We start from the raw sequence: 17488 nt of genomic DNA, 5'->3' as shown, positions 1-17488 counted from the left end.
TTGGGAATGACATAGGTCTCCACTTACCTCATAGGGTTGCTTGGGAGTCAAATGGAAAAATATGGATGCATTTTGTGAACAGAATATTATATGAGGTCAGTGAATACTGTTAAACAAGCAAGAGCTGAAGGAGCTTCTGCCTTTGGTGTCCTTTTGTGGAACATCCCCAAGGAGCACTTCCTTATGTCCCATACATTTAGAAACCTTGACAGAAAAGACGTGTTTTAGGCTATTTGATATTACAAGAGCCTCCCCCACTCTCCCCTACACAAAGCTTACTAAAAAGTTTAGTGAGGGTTTTTATCAAAACCAAAAAGTTATCAAATAAAGTGCCCTTAATTTAATAAGCTTTGAAAACCTAGTGATGAGAATTCTTGGGTGTGTTTGGGTAGAGTTTTCCTTTGCCTCTCATTTAAAAAGAAATTAACAGAGTTATAAAACTGAACTTCTAGAATGGACAAGAGAAACTCTGCAAAATTAATGTATAAAAAGGTAAAAAATATAGAATGCCTCTTGCATGCACCAAACTTTACATGGTGTTTTGGATTATCATGTGTTTGAAATCCTGTCCAGCACTGAGGCAGAAAGACAATTCTGTGGCTAAACTATTTCTTAGAGAAGTAAGCAGAGTGGGCAAGATTTGGGTCAGAAAGTGGAGGTAAGAAGAGGGAAGAGACAAGGACCAAACTGTCACGTGTCAGCCCTTGCTATCGTCAGGAGGCCCTTCCATGGAACCACCTCATCCTTTGAAGGGGCTCCCCACTTACACATTCGTGCCTCAACTTGACACTTTGGTAGGCACTGAGACTCAAGTCAGAGTGACTGATCTGTCTTGGGTGTGATGCCTGTGGAAATTCAATCCACAATCTACTGAAATACTCCAAATGCCAAAGAATGTAGTTTCTGGATAATGGAAACAAACAAACCAAAATAGCCAGGCAGCAGGCATGTCAAAACAGTGGGACTTTATTTCTGTGGATCCTTTGGTGTCGGATAAGGTGTGGACTCTGTCTAAAGCTTTCCCCACATTCAAGACATTTATAAGGCTTTTCTCCAGTGTGAGTCCTCTGGTGGGTAATGAGGGTTGCGCTCTGACTGAAGCGCTTCCCACATACAGAACACCCATACGGCTTCTCACCAGTGTGGACTCTCTGATGTTTGGAGAGGTCAGAGCACCGTTTGAAGCTCTTTTCACATTCTTCACATGTATAGGGTCTCTCTCCTCTATGTATCCTCTGGTGTCTGAAACGGTTGGCAGTGCGGCAGGTTTCCCCACACTCATTACACTTGAAGTGTTTCTCTCCCACGTGAATTCTCTGGTGCCGGTTGAGGTGTGAGCTCTGCCTGAAGCTATCCCCACATTTGGGGCAGGTGTAGGGCTTTTCACCTGTGTGTGTCCTCTGGTGTTTAATCAGGGCGGCACTCTGACTAAAGCTCTTCCTGCATTCTTGGCATTCGTAGGGTTTCTCTCCCGTGTGGATTCTCTGGTGTTTAAAAAGGTCAGAACGCTGTTTGAAACTCTTCTCACAGTGATCACATCTATAAGGTCTTTCTTCACGGAACTGCTGCCGGGTCTCAGAAAGACCTGCCCTGTGGGAATGTTCCTCACTGTCAAGAGAGTTGTGAGCTTTCACCATCTGATGTCTTAACATGTCTGGACTCAGTTTACAACCGTATCCCTGTTTGTTCCCATTAACGGGCCTCTCCGCTGTCTGGGGGTGTTGACAAGGAACAGAGTCTGAACTTCGGGCACTGTTTCCAAATCCATTATTTTTGGAGTCTCTCTCTTCTGTGGGACCATTCTTGAGATCTGAGGTGCTAGTGAGTCCTTCCTCTTCAGGAGAATTTTCAAGTTTCAGTGGTGAGGAATGTCCTGACTGCTCTTCTACCCTGTTTGCGTGGGTATCACCACACTCTGAAAACAGGGGAGCCAGCCTAGGGGACCATTCTTGTAGCTGCCCCTGTGGCTCTACTTCTAAGATTTCTTGCTTTGGAATAAATTCTTTCTTCTCGGTTCTGGTCTCCAAATCTGAAACATTAAAAACAACAACAAAAGGCTGACATTTCATCCCTGTGCAGGAGTGAAACAAGCAAGCACTGTAGTACATTAACCGCCCCCCAAACCTTTTTAATATTCTCCATGAACCACTCAAGTTATTTGAATCAACCTGCCAGATGTGCTCATATTTACCTGCCTGTGCCTACACCCACAAACCCATCTCTTTCCCCCTGCCCCACTCCACTGTTAAAGGAGTCACAATATCACGATAGAGGCAGATCTGGAAGGGATGTCAAGAAGGGCAGGACAGCGTGTACCCCATGAATGAATGATGTTTTAACAAGAGAAATTATATTCCTGTGATGAATTATGGTAACAGACATACCATGTGCCTCCAATGTTTAGAGGTAGGGTCTGGGTGGGAGACAAATCTAAGATGCACTGGAAGTCTATAAAAGAGCAGTTAAACCACCAGATCCCACCCCAAACCAGAATTTTTGCAGTTTACATCCCAGGGAGATTGAACCAGATAAATTCTGGATTGGGGGCTTCACGCACAGCTGAGAATGTATGTGAGACCCGAAACCGTAAAAATTCTAGAAGAGAGCACAGGCAATAATTTATCTGAATCGGCTGTTTTCTATGTTATCTCCTGAGGCAAGGGAAACAAAAGCAAAGATAAGCTATTGGGATATTAAAATAAAAAAATAAAATAAAATAAACTTCTGCAAAGGGCACCTGGCTGGCTCATTTGGTGAAGTTTGTGACTCTTGATCTCAGGTTTGTGGTTTTGCATAACCAACTGAGCCACACCGGCATCCTGTTGATAAAATCATTTCTAATAGGGAATCTAGGCCACACTATGATCTGGATGTGGGAGAGGAATAGAGACATTTTCAGACCTGCAAACTTTCAAAAAATTAAGTTCCCAAGTGTATGTTCTCTGGAAGATACTGGAAGATGTTCTCCAACAAATTGAGGTGGGTAAACCAAGGATGAAAATGATGGGGTCCAGGAAAGAGAAAAGGAATTCCAGGGTGATAGTGAAAGGTTTTTGGGACAACAGCTGAGTAACAGGCCTGGAGACAAGCCCATTCACATTGGAGCCGAAGCAGCTTCTGGAGGATTCTTCCAAGGGGAGAATGAAACTGATGGCATATCTGATACACATGAACACAGTTTTGCATTTCTAACAGGGAGCCTATGGGTGAACCAGTGTTCAATAGTTGGAAAAGTAGTGCATGCAAAATGAAGCATTATTCATTCCAGAGAAAATTAAAAGTTATAAAATAAAAAAACATATAATCATATGAGCTATGTGAGTAAATATAGATAATATATTTATAGGTGGAACACTGAAACATTATACATTGAAGTACAAAAAGGACTGATTTAACTATGACAGTATTACAGACAGCTAAATGTGTGCATGTTGGAGAGACCTAATTCCTGTCTTCCTCAGTAGACAGTCAAGAGATATCTGAAATTGCACAATAAGTGTCCTATTTAGAAATATGAAAATAAATGCCAGTGAAAAACACATAAAAGATTTTAGAGTTGTTGTCTCTGCAAAGTTGGGATCAGGATTGAGAAGGGCCTCGTATTTTCCTAAGACTGGAAAAACACAAATCACAAAATAAGAGATTGAAAAATCTGACCATAGTTGACCCTTGAACAAGGGTTTGAGGGACACCTGGGTGGCTTAGCAGTTGAGCGTCTGCCTTTAGCTCAGGGCATGATCCTGGAGTTCCAGGATCAAGTCCCACATCGGGCTCCCTGCATGGAGTCTGCTTCTCCCTCTGCCTCTCTCTCTCTCTCTCTCTCTCTGTGTCTCTCTCATGAATAAATACATAAAATCTTAAAAAAAAAAAAAAAAAAAGCAAGGGTTTGAACTGTGCAGGCCCACTAATGTGCAGATTTTTTGGTAAAGACAGTACAGTACTGTAAGAGTGTTTCCTTTTCCTTATGATTTTCTTAAGAACATTTTCTCTAGCTCACTTTATAGTAAGAATATAGTATATAATACATGTAACATACAAATTATGTGTTAATTGGCTGTTTATGCTATCCATAAGGCTTCCAGTCAATGGTACGCTAGGAGTAATTAGGTTTTGGGAGAGTTAAAAGTTTTATGCGGATTTCTGACTGTGGGGGGTGGGCAGTAGTTGCCTCTAACCCCTGCATATACGTCAACCATATATTAAAAATTTTTAATTCTACATAACTAAAGATGTCATTGAAAAAAGAAAAGCCACTTATATAACCAGTAAAAACATAGTTAATATAAAAAATACGAAGAACTGGGGATCCCTGGGTGGCGCAGCGGTTTGGCGCCTGCCTTTGGCCCAGGGCGCGATCTGGGAGACCCGGGATCAAATCCCACGTCGGGCTCCTGGTGCATGGGGCCTGCTTCTCCCTCTGCCTGTGTCTCTGCCTCTCTCTCTCTGTGTGACTATCATAAATAAAAAACAAAACAAAAAACAAAACAAAAGAAAAACGAAGAACTGCACCAATTTAAAAAAAAAACACACACAGGAAAGGAAGGGAAATAGGATATAAACAGGCATTTAACAGAATGTCCAAAACAAAAATCTGAATATATTTAACCCAGCAGAAATCAGGGAAATGCAAGTTAAAACAATAAGATACCAGAGCACCTACTGTGTGCCAAGCACTATTCCAAGTGCTTGGGATATATTAGAACCAAACAGACAACCCCTCCTACCTTGTGGAGTTTACATTCTAGAAGGGGTGCTCAGACAGTAAAATAAACACGAAATAAATTATGGAAGAAGTCAGAGGGTATGATAAATGCTATGGACCAAGTTTAAGAAGGCAAGGGATAAGTCAGCAGTGTGGGAGGAGATAGTGGAAGGCAAACTGCAGTATTAACATGATGGTTAGGTCAGGCCTCATTGAAGACTGACAGCTAAGCAAAGACCTGAAACAAGTCAGGAAGTCTGTGCAATGGAGGCATCAAACAGAAAAAACACAAGGCAGGATGCCCACCATGTTCAAGGAGCAGCAAGGTCAGTGGAGCTAAAGTACAGTGACAAGGGGCAGAGTAGGAGAGGAATGGGCAGGGCAATGGGGCCTTGTCACATTAGGCTTTTACTCTATGTGAAATAAAGAGCCGGGGATCCCTGGGTGGCTCAGGGTTTGGCGCCTGCCTTCGGCCTGGGGGGTGATCCTAGAGTCCTGGGATAGAGTCCCATGTCGGGCTCCCTGCATGAAGCCTGCTTCTCCCTCTGCCTCTCTTTCTCTGTGTCTCTCAGGAATAAATAAATAAAATAAAATAAAATTTAAAAAAAAGAAAGAAAGAAAGAGAAAGAAAGAAAGAAAGAAAGAAAGAAAGAAAGAAAGAAAGAAAGAAGAAAGAAAGAAAGAAAGAAAGAAAGAAAGAAAGAAAGAAAGAAAGAAAGAAAGAAAGAGAGAAAAGCAAGCGAGCCATGGCAGGTTCTGAGCAGAGGTGTGATGTAATGTTTTAAAAGGAACACATGAAAAAAAAAAAAAAGGAACACGTGAGCTACTGTGTTACTATATCACATCAGCTGAACACCAAATGTTGACTAGGATGTACAGAAAGAATTCTCTTATATTGCTGGTAGGAGAACAAAGTGCTTATAGTCCTCTGAACAGCAAGATGGACAAACATGCCTAAGTCTATCAACTTTAGGAATTCCATATATGGGGATCCCTGGGTGGCACAGCGGTTTAGCGTCTGCCTTTGGCCCAGGGCGCGATCCTGGAGACCCAGGATCGAATCCCACGTCAGGCTCCCGGTGCCTGGAGCCTGCTTCTCCCTCTGCCTATGTCTCTGCCTCTCTCTCTCTCTCTCTCTGTGTGTGACTATCATAAATAAATAAAACATTAAAAAAAAAAACTATTCTTAAAAAAAAAAAAAGGAATTCCATATATGAACACAGAATGATTCAAGAATGTTCAATATAATGCTATTTATAACAGTGAAAAACTAGAAGCTTTGATGTCCATAGGACAGTGGATAAATGAATTTTGGAGTATTCATACAATGAGATACACAAGGATTAAAATGAATGAACTAGAGCTGCGTGTGTCAACATGGATAAATTTCAAAAATGTAATGTTGGAAAAAAAAGGCAAGGTACAAAAGAATCCTACAAGCATATATATACCATCTAAAAATAATATATATGTTTACAGGTTTATGTATTCACATGTTCATATACATGTTTACATAGGGATCCCTGGGTGGCGCAGCGGTTTGGCGCCTGCCTTTGGCCCAGGGCGCAATCCTGGAGACCCGGGATCGAATCCCACGTCGGGCTCCCGGTGCATGGAGCCTGCTTCTACCTCTGCCTGTGTCTCTGCCTCTCTCTCTCTCTCTGTGTGACTATCATAAATAAATAAAAAAAAAATTAAAAAAAAAAAAAACATGTTTACATACATGTATATGTATATTTTTGTGTATATAAAGAGAAAAAACTTGTGTGCATGTAGCCACATGTACGTGTAAAAAATATAAAATAGGCATGGAAATAAATACCATCATCAGGATACTGGTTACCTCTGAAGAGGGAGTGAGGGGAACAGCTTCAGGGAGGGTACCCAGAGTTTCACCTATAATTGTTAACATTATTTGTTTGGGGGGGGGGGGGAAGAATGAAGCCAGTATGGCCAAATATTAAAATTTGATAAACCCCAGTGGTAGACACACAGGTGCCCATTATATTTTTCTGTATGTGTTTTATTTAAACGAACCAAGAAAAAAAAAAAAAAAAAAGCTGAACTTAACACCTAACAATCCAGAAGAGCAAGGTCCTGCTGGGTCACAAAAGAGATTCTAACAGCTCTCAACCTGTGTGTGTGAGTGGCTCATAGATGGTTCTAGGGCAAGCCCTCCACAAATCACACACAGCTTGAAACAAAGTCAGCACTTACTCTGTGAGACCAGCGAGACTGTGTTTCTACAATCCTTCAGTGCACTCTCCGGGCAGAAGTCCCTCTGAGCTGCATCCCGACGGTCCCACTCCTCCCAGGTTAGAGACACAGCCACATTCTCAACCTTCACCAATTCCTGAAACAACATGAGACCTCCACTCAGCACCTGCTGTCCGGGGACAGCATAAGTGACCACTAATCTCAGAATGAGGCCAGACTCCAGAGGAGTCTGCAACCACTGAGCAGGAAGCCCTAGGAATCAAGTAATAGCCATGGCTGTTGAGTCTTTTCCAGTGTCTTCTACTGACTGGAGTTTCAAAGTAGACAGAGGCTGAAATTCTCTTGCAAACTTGAAAAGCCCTTCTGTGGACTATCTACACTAATTTGGGGAAAGAGCAAAGTCTTCATTTGAGTTACATCATTGTGATTTATCAAAATGGAAAATCTGACATAAATGAAAAATATACAGTTAACCAGGAAGTCTCAAATTCCAGTGCTGCCTCTGAGACACGGTTACCCCATGTGTGAAAGCAAACAAATAATTTAAGAAGATGAAAGTAGCTTCCTGACAGCAGGTGCTTCCCTTGACCACTGCACAATAAGATAATTATCCAGCAGGATGATCTTTTGAGATAGCTTATTTAAATGTAAGTTGACTGGGCAGCCCGGGGGGCTCAGTGGTTCAGCACCACCTTCAGCCCAGGGCATGATCCTGGAGACCTGGATGGAGTCCCATGTCAGGCTCCCTGCATGGAGCCTGCTTCTCCCTCTGCCTGTGTCTCTGCCTCTCTCTCTGTGTCTCTCGTGAATAAATAAATAAAATCTTAAAAAAAAAAAATGTAAGTTGACCATTCACAGAAGGTAAAACCACAGTTCTTAGGAAGGGAAGGTTCTAATACTGGTGTGGGGGAGATGTCTGTCTAGGTTTTGATGACAGGTCACAAACTGACTCCAAGGATCTCTCACTAAACAAAAGGAAAGGGAAATATATTTTAAAATGTTCTGTATGTTATGTTTTGACATCTTAAAAAAAAATAAATCTTTTTGGATAGAGAGGTGGCCCTTCCCAGGGCTAATCAATTCTTAGAACAAAAGGCTCAGTCAAGACTGTTTAATCTCAAGCCATACCTCCTCTACCTGACCTGTACGCTCCAGGAGGCAACATTCCTCTGCCTTAATCATCCTACAACCAGGTATCAGCCAACTAAGGACAAGCCCCATATATTAGAGCCTGTTGAAATTATTCAAACCAACCAATCCTAAACTGTTCCCCTGGTCCTGCCTAGTCTATCTGGGAAACCTCAGTAGAGGCTCTGGCCTAAACCTTCCCTTTGCTCCAGTTTTCTGCCTTCTGAACAACCCTGGTGTCCTTCCCAGGAAGCTCTGAATGTCATGCTGTGTCTCCTGTTTCTAAGATCTGAGTATAATAAAATTTTTTTCCTCTGCTTCTTTGTAAAAGAAAATCATGCTCTTGTGCCTCTCTTCTGCTCTCAATGCTCTGAATACTTTCACTACCATTTTCCCTCACTTGATACCAGATGTAGGGGTTTTCACACCTCTGGCAATTATTTCATACCAGCTGGGTGTCCTAAAGGTTAACTCAATTCTGATACTATCTACCAGGATAGAGTCAGATCCCACAAGTTAAGGGCTCGGTCCCACAAGACTACCCTCCCCTTGCAACTTTGGAAGCCAATCATAACTAATAGATCTCCAGGTTACCCACAATTTCTGTCCGACATGCCCTCAAATCAGAGGTTCCTATGACCTCTCCCTACCAATTCAACTCTTTGCCTGAAGAGCTCAGAGTAGGGAAACCCTTAGGTGTACCAGTTTATTACAAAAAGATATGATAAAGGATACAGATAAACGGCCAAATACAGATACATAGTGAGGTCTTGGGGGTGTGTGTGTCTGGAGCACAGAAGCTTCTATCCCCACAGAATTGGGGTTTGTCACCCTCTGGGTATATGGATGTGTTCACCAACTGGAAGCTCTCTGAATTTCACACCACTGGGATTTTTTATGGAGTCTTCATCACATGGGCATGATCAGTTAACTCCATTATAGTTCCATTATCACCTGTAGGAGGAGGGGGTCGCCAAACTCCTAAAAAAAGTAAAAGAAAGTGGTAGGAAACTGCTGTTCTAGCCTAAGTAGTCAATGACATATCACTTTCCATCTGACATCTTTCTCCCTCAAATAATCTAGTTAGACAAGAAGGTGTCTTACAATGGATAGACAATACTCCCACGTTGGTTTTGTGCACAGAGGTCTATAACTCGAGGATCCTGGTTGTATTTACTTGTCACTGTTTCCTACGGAAAGAAAATTTCACGCGCATCCTGAAGTTCAGACAAAATGTAAGGAAAGAAGGTCTGAAACTCAGAGCCATCCGGCACGCCTCTCTTCCCTACACCCCCGCCACCAGAACACGTTCACTCCTCACCTGGGCGGAGGCCCCAACAAGCGCTCCCTGGAGAGCGCGCACCACCGCCGCAGCCATCTCCCCGCTCTGCGGGCTGTGCTTCCGCACCCAGGCCTGAAGCTCCTGGGGCAGGATGCTCAGGAACTGCTCCAGCACCAGCAGCTCCAGGATCTGCTCCTTCGAGTGTAGCTCCGGCCTCAGCCACCGGCGACAAAGTTCCCTGAGCCTGCTGAGCGCCTCTTCGGGTCCAGCCGCCTCCTGGTACCGGAACCGCCTAAAACGCTGTCGCGACTTTTCGGGATCCTGACAGCTCCCCGGCGGGTCGGGCTCCTGACCTCCGCGGGAGTCTTCCTCCACTTTCACTATCAGAAGTCCATCACGCAGAGACCTCGCGGCTGCCATCCAGGCTCCCGACTCGGCGTCACGGACCTGACTCGCGGTCAAGTTCGAACTCCTCCTTCTCCGGCGCTTGCTTATTTCCCGGAGTTCTGCCTTCAGGTGACAGGACGGCAAACTCTGCAAAAAACCCCGGAACTCATCGGACCTCCCCAGAACAGAGGATCCTGACTATCCCGTCCCAACCCTACCCTGCCGGGTCCCCTCCAACACCTTTCCCGCCCGCACGTATTCCACCCATAACCCGCCTCGACCCGTGACAAAAAAACGTACTCCAAAAACCAGGGCGGAAGTGCGTCACCGACTCCCTGCGGTGCCCACCCCCGGGGGCATTTCCGGGGCTTCTCTAGGCAGCCGGGAGGAGTGAGGTCCATCTCAGTGGTTTGCCCTTCGGCCGCTTCCAGAAATAACCCTACGAACGTGTATGTACCCTCCCGGAGCAGCTTACAGTCGTTCAGTTTAAGAGCACTAAATGATACTCTTATCCCATAACTTGAATGTTACTTCGTTTTCAAGATTTTTATTTACTTATTTCTTGATTTTATTTATTTGAGAGCGAGGGTGAGAGAGCACAACAGGGGCAGCAGCAGAGGGAGACGGAGAAGCAGGCTCCCCTCTGAGCAGGGAGCAGCATGTAGGGGCTGGATCCCAGGATCCTGGAATCACGACCTGAACCAAAGTCAGAATATTCACCGACTTAGCCACCCAGGCACCCCTTGAATGTCATTTTTTAACACGTTGTGAATAAAGTTTTTAATTTTGTTGTAGGAAAAGTTAAAAGTCCAGCTGTACGATGAGTGCTGCACATTCATCCATGTGGTATTTGTTTATATAAGAAAGGTTTTGTACAATATTTGATCCATGCCAAGGCATCCTGCGTGACACCATAGTCACAAAGCTGAGTAAACATAGTCTCTATCCTCAGCTTCCTAAGAGAGTCAGACACTTCAATCCTTACAGGACTGGGTTGGTAAATGCGATACTTGGGCTTGTATGCACAGTGCATTTATGTGACTAGAGGTGGAGATAATCAGCCAGGCTGATGGGGAGGGTACAGTGACTTTATCCAGGAGGATAAAGTTTAAAATGTCCATGTGGGCCGAAGACATATTTTAATTAAAAAAAATAGTTTTGGGATCCCTGGGTGGCGCAGCGGTTTGGCGCCTGCCTTTGGCCTGGGGCGCGATCCTGGAGATCCGGGATCGAATCCCACGTCGGGCTCCCGGTGCATGGAGCCTGCTTCTCCCTCTGCCTGTGTCTCTGCCTCTCTGTCTCTCTCTGTGTGACTATCGTGAATAAATAAATAAAATCTTTAAAAAAAAATAGTTTTGATAAATGTATAGGCAATAAATCCCTAATAGATTACATCCCACTAAATCCCTCTAACATTAAGCTTTCCCATCTGCAACTCCCTTGCAATATCTCACACTCAGCCATCAAAGTTGTCAAGGATTTTTTCCTCTTCCTAGCCCAACCCTTCTGTTCTATCATTTATTCACTCTCCCTCACTTTTAAATATCAGCATGGACACTGGGACCACTCCCTCTCCCTCTTTTTTTTTTCCTATGCTTCCCTGGTTTCGATTATATCTGTGTCTGGCATCATATTGAATATGCAAATAAACCACTTTCAAAAGAACTTAAAGGTAAAAAAGCAGATAGGAAGAGCCGAGTCTTACAGAAAGAGCAAAGCCAAAAGGCCAAACTCCCCACAATTCCTAAGGAAAAGTACTTTTCACTGAGGAAGAAAGGCGGGGAGGTGAGAGGCACAGTCTATGTATGTCTATCCATTTCCTCTTCATGGTTCCAGGATCTTTGTGTTTTCTTTTCTTTCTTTTTTTTTTTCTTTCTTTCTTTTTTAAGATTTTATTTATTTGAGAGAGAGAGCACGCATAAGCGGGGGGGGGGGGGGTTAGAGGGAGAAGCAGACTCCCTTCTGAGCAGGGAGCCCAATTGTGGGATCCTTTTGGGGTGGGGACACGACACACTCAATTCCAGGACCCTGAGACCATGACCTGAGCTAAAGGAAGAAGCTTAACTGATTGAGCCACTCAGGTGCCCCTGTGTTTTCTTTTCATTGATATTTTATTTATTTATTTATTTATTTATTTATTTATTTATTTTATTTATTTATTTTAGACATAGAGAGAGAGAGAGGCAGAGACACAGGAGGAGGGAGAAGCAGGCTCCATGCCGGGAGCCTGACGTGGAACTCGATCCTGGGCCAGGATCCCGGACTCCAGGATTGCGCCCTGGGCCAAAGGCAGGCACTGCTGAGCCACCCAGGGATCCCCTCATTGATATTTTTTAAATGGAAGAGTTTTAGATATGTAAAAGGAACATAATGAGGAGGAATGAAGAAAATAATTTTTTGAGGTTGGGGCAAAAGAAATATAAGGTATCTTGTTCCCTGCCTAGAGTTCAAACCATATATAAATTACTTTACTTCTATTACTGCACCAAGGACAAATACCAAAGAAAACACCTGTTGTAGAGAGTTATTGATTGTAAACACACTAACCAAGGGCTGTTCCTGTAGGCTGAGATGTGGAATGAAGAAACAGCTTTACAGCAGCCTTGTTGAACAGAGCCTGTCCTTGCGAATGAAATTCTCTGTAAGGAATTTCAACCATAGCCTGCATCATTAAAAATGTTAATGTTCATTTTTTTCTTTGTTTCTTTCTTCTCTTTGTTTTAGAGAGAGTTTAAGTGGAGGGGTGGGGTGGAGGAAAAGGAGGAGGGGTAAGGGAGAGGAGAGAATCTTAGGCAGGTTCCACACTTAGAGTGGAGCCCTTCATGGGGCTTAATTTCACCACTGTGAGATCATGACCTGAGCCGAAATTAAGAGTCAGATATGAGCCACTCAGGTGCCCCTTATTGTTAATTTGTAATGAAACTTCACCTTCCTCCTTAGTCATGAAAAATTTCCATGAAGTATTTATTTTAAGGTTTTATTTATTCATGAGAGACAGAGACAGAGACATAGATAGGGAGAAGCAGGTTCCCTGTGGGGAGCCTGATGTGGGATTTGATCCCAGCACCCTGGGATCACAACCTGAGCCAAAGGCAGATGCTCAATCACTGAGCCATCCAGGTGCCCCTCCATGAAGCATATAAAAAAAATTATATCTAAGTAAGTCAAAAAGGAACCTATTAGTAATATGAAATAAGTAAAGTGAGGGCAGCCCCGGTGGTGCAGTGGTTTGGCGCCACCTCTAGCCTGGGGTGTGATCCTGGAGACCTGTGATCCGGTCCCATGTCGGGCTCCCTGCATGGAGCCTGCTTCTCCCTCTGCCTGTGTCTCTGCCTCTCTCTCTCTCTCTCTCTGTGTGTGTGACTATCATAAATAAATAAAAATTAAAAAAAAATAAAGAAACAACTTCATTATTCTCAAGGCTCAGGTTTGTCATTCTAGAAATTTGGAGAAATATATAACAATTTAATGATATAAGTGATCCATGTTTATATCTGATCTCTCCAAATGGTCTGAAAGTCCCTGGAAGGCAGAAACTTTGTACAAGTCTACTTATTCATCTCTGTGGGAACGTTATCACAACCTGGCAGGAAGTCAGAAGTTCTTTCCCAGTATTGCCGGACAAGGCTTCTACTAGGGCCAGGTGACAAAGGATGGGTAAAGTAACAAAGGACAGAATGCAAATTCCTAAGTACAGACAAACCTAGCTTCAGAAAATATCCAGTTATGTAACTAATTATGGAATCTGGAAGTGAATAGCAAGTACTGAGAGGGCACTACAAGCATCTTTCATCCCCTCCCATCAAGGTTGTCTGCTTACCAGCTGATTACCAGTCTAGTTCTAACAGCTCCTGCCTCTGGGTTTTATCGGCTCTAGTTATGATATACTGTCTCACCTTTAAAAAATAATTTTAAAAATAATTTAAAAATAGGGCAAGCATAGGGGCACCTGGGTGGCTCAGTTGGTGGAGCATGTGACTCTTGATCTCAGGGTCATGAGTTTGAGCCTTACGTTGAGGGTAGAGTTTACTTAAGAAAAAATTACATGGGGAGCTTTGGCTGGTTCAGTAGGTTAAGCATCTGACTTTGGCTCTGGTCATGATCCCAGGGTCCTGGGATCAAGCCCAGCATAGGACACCCTGCTCAGTGGGGAGCCTGCTTATCCCTCTCCCTCTGCTGCTCCCCCTGCTTGTGCTTTCTTGCTCTGTGTCAAATAAACAAATAAAATCTTAAAAAAAGAAAGTTCAAGAATTGATAAAAAAAAATATAGGGAAAGGACATACTTGATCTTAGCCAAAAGGCCGAGGAGCGATAAAATAGGGCAAGGATAAATGGGGCTAGGGATAAAATGAGATTACAAGTTGCCTACTGTAAGCTCCTATGTACTGGCAAAAGATAGCTCATGGTTTGGCTCTGAAAAACCTTAGTAGCCAATGCAAGAGAAAAACAAGATTAGTTACACGACATGCACTGTATCTTGGGTAAAAGCAAACTATTAATAGTAGCTTAGGAGAAATCCAGCTATTCTTGATACCAAGCAGGAAGAGAAATTTCCCATGAGTGCCCAGGAAAAGGACACTATGTGATATAGTGGACAGTATTTTAAGATCTCTGTAATAAGGGCAGCCTGCGTGGCTCAGCCGTTTAGCGCCACCTTCAATCCAGGGCCTGGAGACCAGGGATCTAGTCCCACGTTGGGTCCCCAGCATGGAGCCTGCTTCTCCCTCTGCCTGTGTCTCTCATGAATAAATAAATAAAATCTTAAAATCTCTGTAATAAATAAAATTAATGGATTTTATTATTTTTTAAATGTAATATTCCTATATCCTATTTTTTTAAAAAGATTTTACTTATTTATTCATGAGCGATACAGAGAGAGAGAGAGAGAGAGAGAGGAAGAGACACAGGCAAAGGGAGAAGCAGGCTCCATGCAGGGAGCCCGACGTGGGACTTGATCCCGGGATTCCAGGATCAGACCCTGGGCTGAAGGCAGCGCTAAACCGCTGAGCCACCTGGGCTACCCCAAATTAATGGATTTTAATGCTCTTTCAATGTTAGCTGATGGCAAGCACCAAAGCACAATTCAAAAGAGCTAATTCGGGATCCCTGGGTGGCGCAGCGGTTTAGCGCCTGCCTTTGGCCCAGGGCGCGATCCTGGAGACCCGGGATCGAGTCCCACGTCGGGCTCCCAGTGCATGGAGCCTGCTTCTCCCTCTGCCTATGTCTCTGCCTCTCTCTCTCTCTCTCTCTCTCTGTGTGAATATCATAAATAAATAAATAAAATTAAAAAAAAAATTTACAAAAGAGCTAATTCTGTGAAGGGAGGAAGGAGTGTTGTTTAAGTATTCAGCTCTTTCAAGATCTGGCTTAATATAAAGACAAAATTCAAAGTGCTTAGAGCAGCACTTTCCAGACCTTCCAACCTGTGCATTCAGACTGATGGTTATGTGAAAAGTCCATTTCCAGTACTAACTGGATCATCGCTCCTTTCTCTCCTCTTGATACTATCCTATTGTAGTATATTGCAAAAATGGCCAAAAAAGTCAAACAAAAAGTATAGGACTACACTTTGCAGTCCCTCCCTTCTAGAAGTGGAGTCTATTTCCCTACCCTTTGAATCTGGGCTGTTCTTGTGGCTTGATTTGACCAAAGAATGTGGCAAAAGTGACACTGTGTGAATGTCAAGCCTTAGGACCAAGAACCTTCACGACCTCTGGTCTCTTGCTTTTGTAACCTGCCACCACCAAGTGAGTAAGTCTGAGCTAGGCTGCCAGGTGATGGGTAGTGTGTGGCCTGAATGCCTCCTAGCACTCCAACTGACAACCAGCCAATCCCCAGAAGGAGAAGTGCTTATCTCAACAGCAGCTGACCACAGACAAAAGGAGTCTGCAGTAAAGCCACCCAGCTAAGCCTGAACCAAATCACAAGCCCACAGAGTCATAAGCAAAATAAGTGATTGTTTTTTAAGGTCACTAAATTTGGTGTGGTTTGTTAGGCAACAAAAACTAACAGACATACTTTTAAAAAGAGAGTAACCCAATTCACAATACTAACAAAAAAAGATAAAATACTTAGGTATGAACATTAATGGGGCGCCTGGGTGGCTCAGTGGTTGAGCATCTGCCTTTGGCTCAGGACAGGATCCCCGGGGCCTGGGATCAAGTCCCGTATCAGTTCCCCAAGGGGAGCCTGCTTCTCCCTCTGCCTGTCTCTTATGAATAAATAAATAAAATATTTTTAAAAAAAGGAATAAACAGTAACACGCTGTGTACAAAATATATGAAGAAAACTTTAAAACACTCCTGATCCAAAGTTAGCCTTTTTTCCCCACAAATGGAAAAACCTACCATGTTCGATAGGAAAATTAACTTTACAAGAATGACAATTCTCCCGAAGTGAATATCAATTAAAACTGATCCCAATAGATACTTCTCTCTGGTATTAAAAAACCTGAATCTCTAAGGGATCCCTGGGTGGCTCAGTGGTTTGGCGCCTACCTTCGGCCCAGGGTGTGTGATCCTGGAGTCCCGGGTCGGGTCCCGCGTCTGGCTCCCTGCTTGGAGCCTGCTTCTCCCTCTGCCTGTGTCTCTGTCTCGGTCTTGGTCTCTGTCTCTTGTGAATAAATAAATAAAATTAAAAAAAAAAAAAAAGACAACCTGATTCTTAAGTTAATTTGGAAGAGAACTAAAGAAGCAAAAATACTTTGAAGAAGAAACACAGCGCGGGGTATTTGCCCTAAGAAGTATTAAAGCCAATTATTAATCCTCAATAAATTAAAACAGCATAGTATCACATGCATAGACACAGAGACCAATGCAACAGAATAGAAACTCTAGAAAGAGGCCACAAAAACATGAGAATTTAGTGTATGATAAAGGCAGCATCACAAATCAATGGGAGGTAAAGACAGACTTTTTCATAAATGTTGGGTCAACTCGGTTGTGATTTGGAAAAAGAGTTAGATCTCTACTTCACACTACACACCAAACGAGCCAGGCAACATAAATGTAAAAAGTGGAACCACACAAATCGTACAAACGTACCGCAGTGTCAATTTAGGCATTTGCAAACACACAGAAACGAGAGGTTATTAACAAGGGCATCCCTCTGGCTAAAGAAGCCCCGCACGGAGAAGCTCTCTTCTTTGCGGGAATGCAGAGCTCCCGGACCCCATGCTTCCCGGCGGAGGCGCTCGAGGAAACGCCTCCCTCTCCTCCCGCATTCTGATAGGCCCTCGAGCCCGAGGCTGCAAAGAGAGCCGCGGCCCTACTGGTTGGCGGGCGTGGCCCGCGCGAGGCTTCCTGGGACTTGTAGGCTCCTCCGACTCCGCGTCTGACGTTGAAGGTTTCGGGCCGGGTAAGCTATGCGGTGGTGAAAAGGTGGGTGTGTCTGGAGACGTGTGGGGAGGGGCAAGGGTTCAGGTGAAGAAAACGAAGGACTTAAACAGAAATTAGGGTTGCGGGCTCTCGGTAAGGGACGAACCTACTTCGAAGTGGGGCGCAGAGCGTTGAGGGTGGGGGAGCCCAAGTTCCACGGCCAATCAGACAGTAGCAGCTGTTGCCTTGGCAACCACTCGGGACAGCCAAGGCCCGGTCCCCTGCTCCCACTCCAAGAAAAGGGGTGGAGCCCGGGCTGTTTAAATGGCTTTTGAGTTAGGGTGGGTAGAAGCGGGCTCCGTTTCCTCCCCTGCTGTAGTGACGCAGAACCTGCGGCTCGGTGGGCGGGGAATGGCCGGGTCGGAGGCGCCCCAACTCCCCGCTGATTGGCCCACA

The 17488-nt window shown here is 44.1% G+C and overlaps 2 protein-coding genes across 31 annotated transcripts in view; one reads left to right on the top strand and one right to left on the bottom strand.

Moving 5' to 3' along the window:
- Positions 1-945: 945 nt before the first annotated feature.
- On the bottom strand, positions 946-17414 carry ZNF394 (zinc finger protein 394). Of its 20 annotated transcripts, XR_007410998.1 has the most exons (7): positions 16760-17162; positions 16214-16328; positions 9369-9863; positions 9152-9237; positions 9002-9028; positions 6920-7055; positions 2016-2029 (listed from the first exon to the last, which is right to left on the bottom strand). XR_007410998.1 is itself a non-coding variant. In XM_049110823.1 (6 exons), the coding sequence occupies exons 3-6, from the start codon at positions 9747-9749 to the stop codon at positions 951-953; spliced, it is 1623 nt and encodes a 540-aa protein (XP_048966780.1). In that variant the 5' UTR covers positions 9750-9863; positions 16214-16328; positions 17199-17414; the 3' UTR covers positions 946-950. The 20 variants fall into 20 exon arrangements, 19 of the variants coding, with proteins under 19 accessions (XP_048966780.1, XP_048966778.1, XP_048966781.1 ...); XM_049110823.1 differs by lacking the exons at positions 9152-9237; positions 16760-17162 and adding an exon at positions 17199-17414 and having other exon boundaries at positions 946-2029; XM_049110821.1 differs by lacking the exons at positions 9152-9237; positions 16760-17162 and adding an exon at positions 17203-17414 and having other exon boundaries at positions 946-2029.
- Positions 16994-17488, top strand: part of ZKSCAN5 (zinc finger with KRAB and SCAN domains 5) — a 28595-nt gene continuing 28100 nt past the window's right edge. For 3 of the 11 annotated variants that reach the window (XM_049110801.1, XM_049110797.1, XM_025426118.3), the window contains exon 1: positions 16997-17095. The gene's annotated coding sequence lies outside the window, so the exon portion shown is untranslated. Of the gene's footprint in view, positions 17096-17163; positions 17186-17280; positions 17374-17488 lie in introns of those variants that run through there. The other 8 variants (XM_049110798.1, XM_025426121.3, XM_049110799.1 and 5 more) reach the window with 7 other exon arrangements.

The sequence above is a fragment of the Canis lupus genome, chromosome 6, assembly GCF_003254725.2.
Source record: "Canis lupus dingo isolate Sandy chromosome 6, ASM325472v2, whole genome shotgun sequence".
NCBI lineage: Eukaryota > Metazoa > Chordata > Mammalia > Carnivora > Canidae > Canis > Canis lupus.
This window is presented reverse-complemented; position numbering and strand designations above follow the sequence as displayed.

What these genes read in the sequence shown, in the direction of transcription:
- ZNF394 (XM_049110820.1), bottom strand. Translation starts at nt 16,779, where the DNA reads ATGCCTAAATTGACACTGCG. An exon ending in TTGTTGGGGCCTCCGCCCAG is followed by an intron (nt 9,029 to 9,368) that starts GTGAGGAGTGAA and finishes TACTTTTTTTAG; the next exon opens with GAGTTTGGCGACCCCCTCCT. An exon ending in GCGACCCCCTCCTCCTACAG is followed by an intron (nt 7,056 to 9,001) that starts GTGATAATGGAA and finishes ATGTTGTTTCAG; the next exon opens with GAATTGGTGAAGGTTGAGAA.